The following is a 17,500-nucleotide window of genomic DNA, read 5'->3' on the forward strand; positions in this document are numbered from 1 at the left end:
AAAGAAAAGAAAGGTCGTCCTAAATGAAGTTAACAGACAGAAAACTCAGAAAACATTATTTTATTATTATTATAATAACTCTCTCTATCTCTCTGAAGACTGACGAAGATCCAAGGCTGCTGCTGTTAGCCTGATGCTAACAACAACACACACACACAGCATACTCTGCTCTGTGAGCAGGCAGACAGACAGACAGACAGACAGACAGACAGGCAGACAGACAGGCAGGCAGGCAGGCAGGCAGGCAGGCAGGCAGACAGACAGGCAGGCAGGCAGGCAGGCAGACAGACATAGAGGTAAGACATATTAAATGCATATGTTGAATTGCATATGTTGCTCTTTTTTATCATTATCATGTTATCTATAGTATGCTGCTGCATTGTCTGAAGATTTACCTGTAAAAGATTAAACGATAAAGGTACCGCATTGTGTAAACATAAAGTATATACAGTTGGAGGTACAGCATTGTGTAAACATAAAGTATATACAGTTGGAGGTACAGCATTGTGTAAACATAAAGTATATATAGTTGGAGGTACAGCATTGTGTAAACATAAAGTATATACAGTTGGAGGTACAGTATTGTGTAAACATAAAGTATATACAGTTGGAGGTACAGCATTGTGTAAACATAAAGTATATACAGTTGGAGGTACAGCATTGTGTAAACAAAGTATATACAGTTGTAGTTGCAGTATAGATACAACAGTATGTCCTCCCGGTGGGGGCTCCTCACTGGTAGGTGAGTCAGTATAGATACAACAGTAAGTCCTCCCGGTGGGGGCTCCTCACTGGTAGGTGAGTCAGTATAGATACAACAGTATGTCCTCCCGGTGGGGGCTCCTCACTGGTAGGTGAGTCAGTATAGATACAACAGTAAGTCCTCCCGGTGGGGGCTCCTCACTGGTAGGTGAGTCAGTATAGATACAACAGTATGTCCTCCCGGTGGGGGCTCCTCACTGGTAGGTGAGTCAGTATAGATACAACAGTAAGTCCTCCCGGTGGGGGCTCCTCACTGGTAGGTGAGTCAGTATAGATACAACAGTAAGTCCTCCCGGTGGGGGCTCCTCACTGTCCCTTTACATTCTCGTCTCAGGTTGCTAGGGGGAAGATGGACATCAGGCGTGCCGGCCCTTTAAGAGGAAGACAATCGGGAGGACAGTGAATGCAGCTCCCTTCCCCGGCCAGCAGGGGGCAGCAGATCTCATTCTAAACATGAGGTGTGTTTCATAATTATGTTTACAACAGTTAACCCATTTAGACCTGAGAACTGATTCTACAAATCCCTTCTAAATCATGACAGTTTTAAGAACAAACCTGTTTTTCTATATTATTGGGGGGCGAGCCCCTCCTATCTACAGGTTAATGTTTGTTTTTAGATCAATAGTTTGTTTTAAAAACGCCGTTAGACACTGAAGGGAAATTTTACGTCAACTTGTCCCTAACACAAACATTAAACACCATTAACAGCAAGCAAAGATAATTTAATGTTTGTGATGTTTTACATCACCATTACATCACCTAATCAACATGAGTTAGAATTTAATATATTAGCTCCCCTCACTTCACACAGGTGTGATTTGATTAATAATATCAGTGGTTCTCAAACTATTTCATGTCAAGGACCCCCTATGTGATTTCATAACTTTATGAATATGTAATTTGATTTCATAACTTTATTAATATGTAATGTGATTTCATAACTGTATGAATATGTCATGTGATTTCATAACTTTATGAATATGCCATGTGATTTCATAACTTTATGAATATGTCATGTGATTTCATAACTTTATGAATATGTCATGTGATTTCATAACTTTATGAATATGTCATGTGATTTCATAACTTTATGAATATGTAATGTGGTTACTCACGGTACTGCAGGTGCTAACCCGACCACCAGGGGGCGCTACCTACCGAGTCATGTCCGGGGGGAGCAACGAGCACCCCCGCTTCTTTGTGGGTGGCGACGAGGCTGAGGGGGAGGAGCTAGTGGAGCCGGGTGGGAGGAGCCCACTGGAGGGGGAGGAGCCAGTGGAGCCGGGGGGGAGGATCCCACTGGGATACGACTGTGTTTACGAGGAAGAGGAGGATGAGCTGATGTACGATGACTCTGTGAGTAGCTCATCATTCATTATCACTACCTGTACCTACCTGTATTATCACTACCTGTACCTGTACCTGTATCTACCTGTATTATCACTATACCTGTACCAACCCCAGACATACCTCTACTATATGAGTACCTCTACTATATGAGTAGCTCATCATTCATTATCACTACCTGTACCTGTACCTGTATCTACCTGTATTATCACTACCTGTACCTGTACCTGTATCTACCTGTATTATCACTATACCTGTACCAACCCCAGACATACCTCTACTATATGAGTACCTCTACTATATGAGTAGCTCATCATTCATTATCACTACCTGTACCTGTACCTGCATCTACCTGTATTATCACTATACCTGTACCAACCCCAGACATACCTCTACTATATGAGTACCTCTACTATATGAGTAGCTCATCATTCATTATCACTACCTGTACCTGTACCTGCATCTACCTGTATTATCACTACCTGTACCTGTACCTGTATCTACCTGTATTATCACTATACCTGTACCAACCCCAGACATACCTCTACTATATGAGTACCTCTACTATATGAGTAGCTCATCATTCATTATCACTACCTGTACCTGTACCTGCATCTACCTGTATTATCACTACCTGTACCTGTACCTGTATCTACCTGTATTATCACTATACCTGTACCAACCCCAGACATACCTCTACTATATGAGTACCTCTACTATATGAGTAGCTCATCATTCATTATCACTACCTGTACCTGTACCTGCATCTACCTGTATTATCACTACCTGTACCTGTACCTGTATCTACCTGTATTATCACTATACCTGTACCAACCCCAGACATACCTCTACTATATGAGTACCTCTACTATATGAGTAGCTCATCATTCATTATCACTACCTGTACCTGTACCTGCATCTACCTGTATTATCACTACCTGTACCTGTACCTGTATCTACCTGTATTATCACTATACCTGTACCAACCCCAGACATACCTCTACTATATGAGTACCTCTACTATATGAGTAGCTCATCATTCATTATCACTACCTGTACCTGTACCTGCATCTACCTGTATTATCACTACCTGTACCTGTACCTGTATCTACCTGTATTATCACTATACCTGTACCAACCCCAGACATACCTCTACTATATGAGTACCTCTACTATATGAGTAGCTCATCATTCATTATCACTACCTGTACCTGTATCTACCTGTATTATCACTACCTGTACCTGTACCTGTACCTGTATTATCACTATACCTGTACCAACCCCAGACATACCTCTACTATATGAGTACCTCTACTATATGAGTAGCTCATCATTCATTATCACTACCTGTACCTGTACCTGTATCTACCTGTATTATCACTACCTGTACCTGTACCTGTATCTACCTGTATTATCACTATACCTGTACCAACCCCAGACATACCTCTACTATATGAGTACCTCTACTATATGAGTAGCTCATCATTCATTATCACTACATGTGCCTGTACCTGCATCTACCTGTATTATCACTACCTGTACCTGTACCTGTATTATCACTATACCTGTACCAACCCCAGACATACCTCTACTATATGAGTAGCTCATCATTCATTATCACTACCTGTACCTGTGCCTGTATCTACCTGTATTATCACTATACCTGTACCCCAGACATACCAAAACTAGGGAAACTATTCGTCCCTGATTCTTCGTGTGTTCTTGTTTACTGTAAATCGCTCTGGATTAAGAACATCTGATAAATGTATCATTGTAAATTGTTGCAGCCTCCTCCAGAGAGACAGATCTTTAGTTGATTAGTTAATTAGTTAATTAGTTAGGGAGTTAGTGAATTAGTTATTTAATTTGTCCTTGTGTTCAGCCTCCTCCAGAGAGGCAGATCGTGGTGGGGATTTGCTCCATGTCCAAGAAGTCCAAGTCCAAACCCATGACGGAGATTCTGGAGAGACTGTCCATGTTCAAATACATCACCGTCCTGACCATCGATGAGGACGTTATCCTCAACCACGCTGTCAGCGACTGGCCGCTCTGTGACTGTCTGGTGTCCTTCCACTCTAAAGGTAAAATAATTACCTTGTGACTGTCTGGTGTCCTTCCACTCTAAAGGTAAAATAATTACCTTACGACTGTCTGGTGTCCTTCCATAGTAACGGTAAAAACAATTACCTTACGACTGGCCTCTCTGTGACTAGTCATTTTTTACCTTGTCATGACGAGGTAAAAAATGACCCTACGACTGTGTGGAGTCTCCTATTAACACACATTTTGTTATGTTGTTATTATACGTTTTAATGTGTTAAGGTAGTATTGTTATGTGTATTCCGGTCCAGGTTTTACTATGTATTAAGGTAGTATTGTTATCTGCATTCCGGTCCAGGTTTTACTATGTATTAAGGTAGTATTGTTATGTGCATTCCGGTCCAGGTTTTACTATGTATTAAGGTAGTATTGTTATGTGTATTCCGGTCCAGGTTTTACTATGTATTAAGGTAGTATTGTTATGTGTATTCCGGTCCAGGTTTTCCGCTGGACAAAGCAGTGGCCTATGAGAAACTCCGGAATCCGTTTGTCATCAACGATCTGGACCTGCAGTACTGCATACAAGACAGGTACTAATTTTATAATACTACTAATACTACTACTAGTGTACTTTAATAATACTACTAAATTAGGGGGCACGGTGGCACAGTTGGTAGTGCCTCCCTCACAGCTAGAAGGTCCTGGGTTCGATTCCCGCTGGGGACGCTGTGGGCACTGGCGGCGTGTTCCCTCCTCCGCGTCATCCGTGCCCATACCGAGGTGGGGGTTGGCGAAAGGGCCTTTCTGTGTGGAGTTTGCATGTTCTCCCCGTGTCCCCTAGGGTAGTTACCCTCACAAAAACATGCAGTAATCCTGGTCTCTAAAACTACCTCCCCCTGGCCAGCCGGGGCGCCTGATGGAGGGGAAAGGAACTGGTCGGAATAACGTGTCCCTTCCACGCGCTACGTCCGGCCAGGGAAATTCCCCCCTGTCACGTGAAAATAAGCAGCTTGGACTCCTCATGCATAGAAGGAGGCATGAGGTCAGTCCGCTGCCCCCCCAGTTTGGCAGAGGAAGTGTAGCGCCCAGGATTACATTAGATAATTGGCACTGGGTGAAAAGAAAACTGGGTTACAAAATTGTGGGATAAAATTAAAGTTAAAAAAATGTATAATACTACTAATACTACTAGTGTACATCCCTAACCCCGAACACAACAATATATAATACTACTAATAAACATCAGCGATCTGGAGCTGCAGTACTGCATACAAGACAGATATCAAACGGAGAAAAAAAAATTGGGGTTGGCCTCTCCTTCTGCAATGTACTCCTTTGCGCATGCGCGCTGCCATTCACTTCCCTGTTTCGCGATCAGAAAGAAAGGCTCGTCGTGCGTAATCTAGGGAGCTCTCCGTGGTTTTGACCAGATGGCTCCACTTCTGTCTTCATTCCTGACTTCAACAACATGCCTCACAACGGCACGGAGCACGGACGGACCCAGCGCCACACAGCCCTGTCCTCCAGCCTCAATGTGCTCTGCTTAAAACCCGTTTTGGTGTTAGCATCATGTTATGCTTTAGCTATTGAAAAATAGCAGATCTACAAGCTCATAGTGCGCCACCGAGTGGCGCGCTATGAGCTTGTAGGTAGCTTGTAGCTTGTAGGTAGCTTGTAGAGCTTGTAGGTAAGAACGACTGAAATTTTTTAGAATCTGATCTCAGGTCAGAATGGGTTAATCAGACCAGTGTGTGTCCAGCGGAAACCTCGTATGAATCTGATCTCAGGTCAGAATGGGTTAAAGGCACAGACCAGCCTCAATGTGCGCTGCTTGACCCATTTAGGCCTGACGTCGAAATAAAAAAAAACGTTCACTCTGAAAGAATATATATTCAAAGATCTGTGCCGCATTTTTACGATTTTTCAGCTCAGACATACAAGCTCATAGCGCACTATGAGCTGTGTGTTTCCAGGAGGCAGGTGTACTGCATCATGTTGTGTCTGTGTTTCCAGGAGGCAGGTGTACTGCATCATGTTGTGTCTGTGTTTACAGGAGGCAGGTGTACTGCATCATGTTGTGTCTGTGTGTGTTTCCAGGAGGCAGGTGTACTGCATCATGTTGTGTCTGTGTGTGTTTACAGGAGGCAGGTGTACTGCATCATGTTGTGTCTGTGTTTACAGGAGGCAGGTGTACTGCATCATGTTGTGTCTGTGTTTACAGGAGGCAGGTGTACTGCATCATGTTGTGTCTGTGTTTCCAGGAGGCAGGTGTACTGCATCATGTTGTGTCTGTGTTTCCAGGAGGCAGGTGTACTGCATCATGTTGTGTCTGTGTTTACAGGAGGCAGGTGTACTGCATCATATTGTGTCTGTGTGTGTTTACAGGAGGCAGGTGTACTGCATCATGTTGTGTCTGTGTTTACAGGAGGCAGGTGTACTGCATCATGTTGTGTCTGTGTTTACAGGAGGCAGGTGTACTGCATCATGTTGTGTCTGTGTTTACAGGAGGCAGGTGTACTGCATCATGTTGTGTCTGTGTTTACAGGAGGCAGGTGTACTGCATCATGTTGTGTCTGTGTTTACAGGAGGCAGGTGTACTGCATCATGTTGTGTCTGTGTTTACAGGAGGCAGGTGTACTGCATCATGTTGTGTCTGTGTTTACAGGAGGCAGGTGTACTGCATCATGTTGTGTCTGTGTTTACAGGAGGCAGGTGTACTGCATCATGTTGTGTCTGTGTTTACAGGAGGCAGGTGTACTGCATCATGTTGTGTCTGTGTTTACAGGAGGCAGGTGTACTGCATCATGTTGTGTCTGTGTTTACAGGAGGCAGGTGTACTGCATCATGTTGTGTCTGTGTTTACAGGAGGCAGGTGTACTGCATCATGTTGTGTCTGTGTTTACAGGAGGCAGGTGTACTGCATCATGTTGTGTCTGTGTTTACAGGAGGCAGGTGTACTGCATAATGTTGTGTCTGTGTTTACAGGAGGCAGGTGTACTGCATCATGTTGTGTCTGTGTGTGTTTACAGGAGGCAGGTGTACTGCATCATGTTGTGTCTGTGTTTACAGGAGGCAGGTGTACTGCATCATGTTGTGTCTGTGTGTGTTTACAGGAGGCAGGTGTACAGCATCCTGAGGTCAGAGGGCATCCAACTTCCTCGCTACGCTGTGTTAAACAGAGACGCATCAAAGCCCCAGGGTGAGTGTAGATCTACCAGACCACAGGGTGAGTGTAGATCTACCAGACCACAGGGTAAGTGTAGATCTACCAGACCACAGGGTGAGTCGTGAGTGTAGATCTACCAGACCACAGGGTGAGTGTATATCTACTAGACCACAGGGTGAGTGTAGATCTACCAGACCACAGGGTGAGTGTAGATCTACCAGACCACAGGGTGAGTTGGAGGGTTTATATCTCCAATATCCAATATTTCTATATATATCAGAGTGTAACCTGGTAGAAGGAGAGGACCATGTATTTCCGAGTGTATTTCTATATATTTCAGAGTGTAACCTGGTAGAAGGAGAGGACCATGTATTTCAGAGTGTATTTCTATATATTTCAGAGTGTAACCTGGTAGAAGGAGAGGACCATGTATTTCAGAGTGTATTTCTATATATTTCAGAGTGTAACCTGGTAGAAGGAGAGGACCATGTATTTCAGAGTGTATTTCTATATATTTCAGAGTGTAACCTGGTAGAAGGAGAGGACCATGTATTTCAGAGTGTGTTTCTATATATTTCAGAGTGTAACCTGGTAGAAGGAGAGGACCATGTATTTCAGAGTGTATTTCTATATATTTCAGAGTGTAACCTGGTAGAAGGAGAGGACCATGTATTTCAGAGTGTATTTCTATATATTTCAGAGTGTAACCTGGTAGAAGGAGAGGACCATGTGGAGGTGAATGGACAGATGTTTCACAAACCCTTCGTAGAGAAACCAGTGAGTGCAGAAGACCACAACGTTTACATCTACTATCCTACGTCTGCTGGAGGAGGAAGCCAGCGACTGTTCAGAAAGGTAAACTACATACGCCTGTGAGGTCATCGAGGCTAGTTTAACCGTTGACCTGTGAGGTCATCTCCATGGCCCTTAGCCCTTCCCCTTGCTGATGCACGTTCACGTGAGGAGGAAGGGTTATCTCAATTCTCTTTGGACCGAGGGTTAGGGCTAGAATCCCCTTCAGACGAAGTGACATCGCGATGGGACTTAAAACGGAGCATCATCACAGAGGGCTGAAAGGCGGACGAGGTAAGAAGCCTTTTTTGTCCTTTATTATGGAAAAATATTATAATAACCAATATTTTTTGAATGTATTAACAATCTGCATCGCCAAAAATATCGCAATCTCTAGCAAAGGTTAACGTTACCTCATGTGAACTAACGATATGATACGGCGTTGCATTCATACAACGTTACCTATTCATTTGTCAACATTCTGCAGTTTTGAAGCTCATAAAAGCCGTGAAATAGCCTACTGTACCTACATAACGCTGTCCTTGCATAAGGTTGGCTACTCGCTGCAGTGATAGCTATGGTTTTATCATGACCAATGTTAAGCTAATCCCCACAAGTTGCAAAACTTACATAACTAATTAGCAATGGTGTTGTTTTTTTCCCCAGGCAAACCAGCTATGGAACATATTGCAAGCTGCTGTATACAGACTGTACATTGGATGGAGATGAATCACGATTTTCATTGATAGAAAATGACTCTGTTCTTAATGATATTAAAAACAATGAACACAGTGACCACAGAGACAAAATTACAATATATTTATTTCATCATAACCACAGCAATGTTATATTTACGTTCGATCTCTACAGCTTATGGAAAGTAGTTTCCAAAGTGGGTTATGGGCTAAATGATAGTTTGTACACTCTCAGAGTTAATTCACATTGATTTCCCAGAGACAGAAATGCCATCAAATGGTCTGCGGGCTAATTAGTGTCAATTTGGGGTCCTTGACATAAAAAGTTTGGGGACCACCGGCCTGTAGTGAGCTTAATGCAGATCAGCTATTTTCTGAGAACAGGTTGTATATCAATATCTACAAGGGACGTTCAATATTTAGGGACGTTCCAATTCCTAGGGGGATGGTTTATCTCCCTACCCCTTGACACTCATTATGTAGGGACAAGGGGTAGGGGCTGAGGGGTTAGGGTTAAAACAGGAATTGGGAAAGGGCCTAACTGTTGACATGTGAGGTCATCGAGGCTAGTTTAACCTTTGACCTGTGAGGTCATCGAGGCTAGGGCAAGTGCTACCTGCAAGGCATTGCTCTGTTTGTAGCCTCAAGTCCATGCTTTAGCTCAGAGAGCTTACGTGTCAGGATTATGATTATTATTATTATTATTATTATTTATTTTTTTAACCTTTTATTTAACCAGTAAAAACACGCTGAAGTCTCTTTTACACAGTGTGAACTGGACAAGAGAAGTCTCTTTACACAGTGTGAACTGGACAAGAGAAGTCTCTTTTACACAGTGTGAACTGGACAAGAGAAGTCTCTTTTACACAGTGTGAACTGGACAAGAGAAGTCTCTTTTACACAGTGTGAACTGGACAAGAGAAGTCTCTTTACACAGTGTGAACTGGACAAGAGAAGACTCTTTACACAGTGTGAACTGGACAAGAGAAGTCTCTTTTACACAGTGTGAACTGGACAAGAGAAGTCTCTTTTACACAGTGTGAACTGGACAAGAGAAGTCTCTTTTACACAGTGTGAACTGGACAAGAGAAGTCTCTTTTACACAGTGTGAACTGGACAAGAGAAGTCTCTTTACACAGTGTGAACTGAACAAGAGAAGTCTCTTTTACACAGTGTGAACTGGACAAGAGAAGACTCTTTACACAGTGTGAACTGGACAAGAGAAGTCTCTTTTACACAGTGTGAACTGGACAAGAGAAGACTCTTTACACAGTGTGAACTGGACAAGAGAAGTCTCTTTTACACAGTGTGAACTGGACAAGAGAAGTCTCTTTTACACAGTGTGAACTGGACAAGATAAGTCTCTTTTACACAGTGTGAACTGGACAAGAGAAGACTCTTTACACAGTGTGAACTGGACAAGAGAAGACTCTTTACACAGTGTGAACTGGACAAGATCTTTTACACTATTGTAGATAGTGTGATAGTGTGATATTGTAGAACTCTTCTTCATGTGTTGTATGGTAGATCAACTCTTCTTCATGTGTTGTATTGCTTCTTCTTCTTCATGTGTTTTTTGGTAGATCGGAAGTCGCAGCAGCGTTTACTCTCCTGAGAGCAACGTGAGGAAAACGGGATCGTACATTTACGAAGAGTTCATGCCCACCGACGGCACCGACGTCAAGGTAACCCCATAGACCTGCTCTCCCCATAGACCTGCTCTCCCCATAGACCTGCTCTCCCTATAGACCTGCTCTCCCCATAGACCTGCTCTCCCTATAGACCTGCTCTCCCCATAGACCTGCTCTCCCCATAGACCTGCTCTCCCCATAGACCTGCTCTCCCTATAGACCTGCTCTCCCCATAGACCTGCTCTCCCTATAGACCTGCTCTCCCCATAGACCTGCTCTCCCTATAGACCTGCTCTCCCCATAGACCTGCTCTCCCCATAGACCTGCTCTCCCCATAGACCTGCTCTCCCTATAGACCTGCTCTCCCCATAGACCTGCTCTCCCCATAGACCTGCTCTCCCTATAGACCAGCTCTCCCTATAGACCTGCTCTCCCCATAGACCTGCTCTCCCCATAGACCTGCAGTGCTGCAGCTCATTGAATACAAGCTGTATGTATATATGTGTGTATTTATTGTATGTATATATGTTTATATATGTATGTATATATGTATGTATTTATTGTATGTATATATGTATGTATTTATTGTATGTATATATGTTTATGTATGTATGTATATATGTATTTATTGTATGTATATATGTATTTATTGTATGTATATATGTGTATTTGTACATCAGGTATACACCGTGGGACCAGACTACGCCCATGCAGAGGCAAGGAAGTCTCCAGCGCTGGACGGTAAGGTGGAGAGAGACAGCGAAGGCAAGGAGGTTAGTACTACTACTACTACTACTACTACGGAAGCATTTATAGTTTACTCATGATCAGAGCTTCCGTTGCTCCAGACTGTATGACGGAAGCATTTATATTTTACTCATGATCAGAGCTTCCATTGCTCCAGACTGTATGACGGAAGCATTTATATTTTACTAATGATCAGAGCTTCCGTTGCTCCAGACTGTATGACGGAAGCATTTATATTTTACTCATGATCAGAGCTTCCGTTGTTCAAGACTGTATGACGGAAGCATTTATATTTTACTCATGATCAGAGCTTCCATTGCTCCAGACTGTATGACGGAAACATTTATATTTTACTCATCGGAAGCATTTATAGTTTACTCATGATCAGAGCTTCCGTTGCTCCAGACTGTACGACGGAAGCATTTATATTTTACTCATGATCAGAGCTTCTGTTGCTCCAGACTGTATGACGGAAGCATTTATATTTTACTCATGATCAGAGCTTCCGTTGCTCCAGACTGTATGACGGAAGCATTTATATTTTACTCATGATCAGAGCTTCCGTTGCTCCAGACTGTATGACGGAAACATTTATATTTTACTCATCGGAAGCATTTATAGTTTACTCATGATCAGAGCTTCCGTTGCTCCAGACTGTACGACGGAAGCATTTATATTTTACTCATGATCAGAGCTTCTGTTGCTCCAGACTGTATGACGGAAGCATTTATATTTTACTCATGATCAGAGCTTCCGTTGCTCCAGACTGTACGACGGAAGCATTTATATTTTACTCATGATCAGAGCTTCCGTTGCTCCAGACTGTACGACGGAAGCATTTATATTTGACTCATGATCAGAGCTTCCGTTGCTCCAGACTGTATGACGGAAGCATTTATATTTTACTCGTGATCAGAGCTTCCGTTGCTCCAGACTGTATGACGGAAGCATTTATATTTGACTCATGATCAGAGCTTCCGTTGCTCCAGACTGTATGACGGAAACATTTATATTTTACTCATGATCAGAGCTTCCGTTGCTCCAGACTGTATGACGGAAGCATTTATATTTTACTCATGATCAGAGCTTCCGTTGCTCCAGACTGTATGACGGAAGCATTTATATTTTACTCATGATCAGAGCTTCCATTGCTCCAGACTGTATGACGGAAACATTTATATTTTACTCATCGGAAGCATTTATAGTTTACTCATGATCAGAGCTTCCGTTGCTCCAGACTGTACGACGGAAGCATTTATATTTTACTCATGATCAGAGCTTCCGTTGCTCCAGACTGTACGACGGAAGCATTTATATTTTACTCATGATCAGAGCTTCCGTTGCTCCAGACTGTATGACGGAAGCATTTATATTTTACTCATGATCAGAGCTTCCGTTGCTCCAGACTGTATGACGGAAACATTTATATTTTACTCATCGGAAGCATTTATATTTTACTCATGATCAGAGCTTCCGTTGCTCCAGACTGTATGACGGAAGCATTTATATTTTACTCGTGATCAGAGCTTCCGTTGCTCCAGACTGTACGACGGAAGCATTTATATTTTACTCGTGATCAGAGCTTCCGTTGCTCCAGACTGTATGACAGAAGCATTTATATTTTACTCGTGATCAGAGCTTCCGTTGCTCCAGACTGTATGACGGAAGCATTTATATTTTACTCATGATCAGAGCTTCCGTTGCTCCAGACTGTATGACGGAAGCATTTATATTTGACTCATGATCAGAGCTTCCGTTGCTCCAGACTGTATGACGGAAGCATTTATATTTTACTCGTGATCAGAGCTTCCGTTGCTCCAGACTGTAGGCACTTACATTCTCAACGCCACAGATACAGTGTAACACTGCCCCCTACAGGTTCGTTATCCTGTCATTCTCAACGCCAGAGAGAAGCTCATCGCCTGGAAGGTCTGTCTGGCGTTCAAGGTTAGAAACACAGAACTTAAACACTGTCTCTTTAAGGAGACAATGGGAACCTAATGATGTTGTGACACTGTCTCTTTAAGGAGACAATGGGAACCTAATGATGTTGTGCTTTGTATAAAATGTACTGTTTATCCTGGCAATGACAATAAAAACAATAAGTTGCAAAAAAAAATAAACACAACTATATTGCAGGCGGGCAGGCGGGCAGGCGGCGGGCGGGCAGGCGGGCGGGCAGGCGGGCGAGTGTTTGGTTGAAACGTTGTTTCTGTCCCTGAGACTAACTGTGAAAAGGACATTCTTTGTCCGCTGGTGGCTATTTTTCCTCACTTTCATGAGATTATTGAGAATTTGAGATTAAAGCTGTCCTTTCTAAATGTTTTCACTTATCTTTAGATTAAAGCTGTCCTTTCTAAATGTTTTCACTTATCTTTAGATTAAAGCTGTCCTTTCTAAATGTTTTCACTTATCTTTAGATTAAAGCTGTCCTTTCTAAATGTTTTCACTTATCTTTAGATTAAAGCTGTCCTTTCTAAATGATTTCACTTATCTTTAGATTAAAGCTGTCCTTTCTAAATGTTTTCACTTATCTTTAGATTAAAGCTGTCCTTTCTAAATGTTTTCACTTATCTTTAGATTAAAGCTGTCCTTTCTAAATGTTTTCACTTATCTTTAGATTAAAACTGTCCTTTCTAAATATTTTCACTTATCTTAATATTAATGTAATATTAATGTAATATTAATGTAATATTAATGTACTCTTACAGCAGACGGTGTGTGGCTTCGACCTGCTGCGCGCCAACGGCCAGTCGTACGTCTGCGATGTCAACGGTTTCAGCTTCGTCAAGAACTCCATGAAGTACTACGATGACTGCGCCAAAATACTAGGGTAATACTACCTAAATACTACTTCTACTAATACTAATACTAGGGTAATACTACCTAAATACTACTTCTACTAATACTGGGGTCAGTACTACGATGACTGCGCCAAAATACTAGGGTAATACTACTTAAATACAACTTCTACTAATACTAATACTAGGGTAATACTACCTAAATACTACTTCTACTAATACTAATACTAGGGTCAGTACGATGACTATTGGCTATTGGTCTACAGCTGAAACCTGAGAACAATAGCCACACATTAGCCAACACAATGTTGTCTTTAACACTTGCATGACTGTAGTAAGGCCACCTACCACACCAGCTGACTTCAGGTCATGACTGTAGTAAGGCCACCTACCACAAGCTGACTTCAGGTCATGCCTGCAGTAAGGCCAGGTACCACAAGCTGACTTCAGGTCATGCCTAGTAAGGCCACCTACCACACCAGCTGACTTCAGGTCATGACTAGTAAGGCCAGGTACCACAATCTGACTTCAGGTCATGACTGCAGTAAGGCCAGGCACCACAAGCTGACTTCAGGTCAGTAAGGCCAGGTACCACAAGCTGACTTCAGGTCAGTAAGGCCAGGTACCACAAGCTGACTTCAGGTCATGACTGCAGTAAGGCCACCTACCACAAGCTGACTTCAGGTCATGACTGTAGTAAGGCCAGGTACCACAAGCTGACTTCAGGTCATGACTGTAGTAAGGCCAGGTACCACAAGCTGACTTCAGGTCATGACTGCAGTAAGGCCACCTACCACAAGCTGACTTCAGGTCATGACTGTAGTAAGGCCAGGTACCACAAGCTGACTTCAGGTCATGACTGTAGTAAGGCCAGGTACCACAAGCTGACTTCAGGTCATGACTGTAGTAAGGCCACCTACCACAAGCTGACTTCAGGTCATGACTGTAGTAAGGCCAGGTACCACAAGCTGACTTCAGGTCAGTAAGGCCAGGTACCACAAGCTGACTTCAGGTCATGACTGTAGTAAGGCCAGGTACCACAAGCTGACTTCAGGTCATGACTGTAGTAAGGCCACCTACCACAAGCTGACTTCAGGTCATGACTGTAGTAAGGCCAGGTACCACAAGCTGACTTCAGGTCATGACTGTAGTAAGGCCAGGTACCACAAGCTGACTTCAGGTCAGTAAGGCCAGGTACCACAAGCTGACTTCAGGTCATGACTGTAGTAAGGCCAGGTACCACAAGCTGACTTCAGGTCATGACTGCAGTAAGGCCACCTACCACAAGCTGACTTCAGGTCATGACTGTAGTAAGGCCAGGTACCACAAGCTGACTTCAGGTCATGACTGTAGTAAGGCCAGGCACCACAAGCTGACTTCAGGTCAGTAAGGCCAGGTACCACAAGCTGACTTCAGGTCATGACTGCAGTAAGGCCACCTACCACAAGCTGACTTCAGGTCATGACTGCAGTAAGGCCACCTACCACAAGCTGACTTCAGGTCATGACTGTAGTAAGGCCAGGTACCACAAGCTGACTTCAGGTCATGACTGTAGTAAGGCCAGGTACCACAAGCTGACTTCAGGTCATGACTGTAGTAAGGCCAGGTACCACAAGCTGACTTCAGGTCACAACTCTATATAAACTATATATTTATATATAATCCCTCCCTCTATAGACTATAGTAACTATATATTAATAACAGGAACATCATCATGAGGGAACTGGCTCCACAGTTCCAGATCCCCTGGTCCATCCCTCTGGAGGCTGAAGACATCCCTATCGTCCCCACCACCTCTGGCACCATGTGAGTGACCTCTGATGACCTTTAACCTTACGACCTCTGGCACCATGTGAGTATACCTGTAACTCTTTGTCTGCCAAGTGGCGACTAAAGGTACTGTGCCTGTATGCCACTCTATGAGCTCTGTTTTCTTTTTGGCAGATTCATTTCCGCGTTACCGGGCATGGAGAACCCTAACCCTAACCCATTGTAACCATCGGCTATCACTAGCTCACGCTGTTTATCTTCGGACCGAAACGTTAACACGTCCGGAGCGACGCGGTACGAAATCACAAATGACATCCGAACCTTGGGATGCATCAGAATAATCATGGACAGCTCTCGTAGATTCAGCACCATGGACAGCTCTCGTAGATTCAGAACCATGGACAGCTCTCGTAGATTCAGAACCATGGACAGCTCTCGTAGGTTCAGAACCATGGACAGCTCTCGTAGTTTCAGAACCATGGACAGCTCTCGTAGTTTCAGAACCATGGACAGCTCTCATATATTCAGAACCATGGACAGCTCTCATATATTCAGAACCATGGACAGCTCTCGTAGATTCAGAACCATGGACAGCTCTCGTAGATTCAGAACCATGGACAGCTCTCATAGTTTCATAACCATGGACAGCTCTCATAGTTTCAGAACCATGGACAGCTCTCGTAGATTCAGAACCATGGACAGCTCTCGTAGATCCTGAGTTATGAGGCTTTTAACATCCTACTTTGACTGGAGGTAAATGGGGGGGGAGGGTGCAAAGATCCTGGTGTTGGGGGTGACGGAGGCGTTGTCCAGCAACCTGGCCAATGTTAAAAACTTATTTTCAGCTCAATCGCTTCACATGGTGTACTGTAAAGCTTTAGGTATGACGACCCATAGGCGGGGGGTACGGACATGTTCCTAGATGGCAGACAACGTCCCATAGGCTGGGGGGTACGACCATGTTCCTAGATGGCAGACAACGTCCAATAGGCGGGGGGTACGAACATATTCCTAGTTGGCAGACAACGTCCCATAGGCTGAGGGGTACGAACATGTTCCTAGATGGCAGACAACGTCCCATAGGCTGGGGGGTACGACCATGTTAGGCAAAAATTATGGATACGAATTATAGGAAAAAAAAGGATGGAAACCAGGCTGTTAAGATGGACAGTTGGGACAGCCAATCAGGTGGGAGGCCAGGCTAGTAGACATGGTACCATTGGTTGGAAGGTGTAGACATTAGAGGGTAAGTTTAGGGTGGATTTGGGTCAATTAAATGTATTTATTATTTCTGATACTTCTGTGACCGGAAGTCACCGAGTGACCAGAGCCACGTTCCGGAGAGCGAAGGTCTGTTTCTCAGTGGATTCAGCATCTATGAAGGTTAAATAACAAATAGGATGGAGTTACAGTGTGTTGTAATGTTATTAATAGGATGGAGTTACTGTGTGTTGTAATGTTATTAATAGGATGGAGTTACCGTGTGTTGTAATGTTATTTATAGGATGGAGTTACTGTGTGTTGTAATGTTATTAATAGGATGGAGTTACTGTGTGTTGTAATGTTATTAATAGGATGGAGTTACCGTGTGTTGTAATGTTATTTATAGGATGGAGTTACTGTGTGTTGTAATGTTATTAATAGGATGGAGTTACTGTGTGTTGTAATGTTATTAATAGGATGGAGTTACCGTGTGTTGTAATGTTATTTATAGGATGGAGTTACTGTGTGTTGTAATGTTATTAATAG

At 43.3% G+C, this 17,500-nt stretch overlaps 1 protein-coding gene across 1 annotated transcript in view; it reads left to right on the top strand.

Moving 5' to 3' along the window:
- Window positions 1-6: 6 nt before the first annotated feature.
- Window positions 7-17,500, top strand: part of LOC308317093 (inositol hexakisphosphate and diphosphoinositol-pentakisphosphate kinase 2-like) — a gene marked incomplete at its 3' end in the record, with an annotated part of 39,232 nt that continues 21,738 nt past the window's right edge. Inside the window, exons 1-12 of the mRNA XM_080765887.1 lie at window positions 7-296; window positions 1,097-1,220; window positions 1,888-2,118; window positions 3,992-4,190; window positions 4,649-4,739; window positions 7,263-7,348; window positions 8,016-8,170; window positions 10,386-10,487; window positions 11,114-11,206; window positions 13,059-13,127; window positions 13,892-14,013; window positions 15,686-15,787. Of these exons, the coding sequence (XP_080622013.1) occupies window positions 1,927-2,118; window positions 3,992-4,190; window positions 4,649-4,739; window positions 7,263-7,348; window positions 8,016-8,170; window positions 10,386-10,487; window positions 11,114-11,206; window positions 13,059-13,127; window positions 13,892-14,013; window positions 15,686-15,787 (1,211 nt within the window). The 5' untranslated portion in view covers window positions 7-296; window positions 1,097-1,220; window positions 1,888-1,926. The remainder of the gene's footprint in view (window positions 297-1,096; window positions 1,221-1,887; window positions 2,119-3,991; window positions 4,191-4,648; window positions 4,740-7,262; window positions 7,349-8,015; window positions 8,171-10,385; window positions 10,488-11,113; window positions 11,207-13,058; window positions 13,128-13,891; window positions 14,014-15,685; window positions 15,788-17,500) is intronic.

The sequence above is a fragment of the Protomyctophum bolini genome, assembly GCF_963924005.1.
Source record: "Protomyctophum bolini genome assembly, chromosome: 6".
Classification (NCBI taxonomy): Eukaryota; Metazoa; Chordata; class Actinopteri; order Myctophiformes; family Myctophidae; genus Protomyctophum; species Protomyctophum bolini.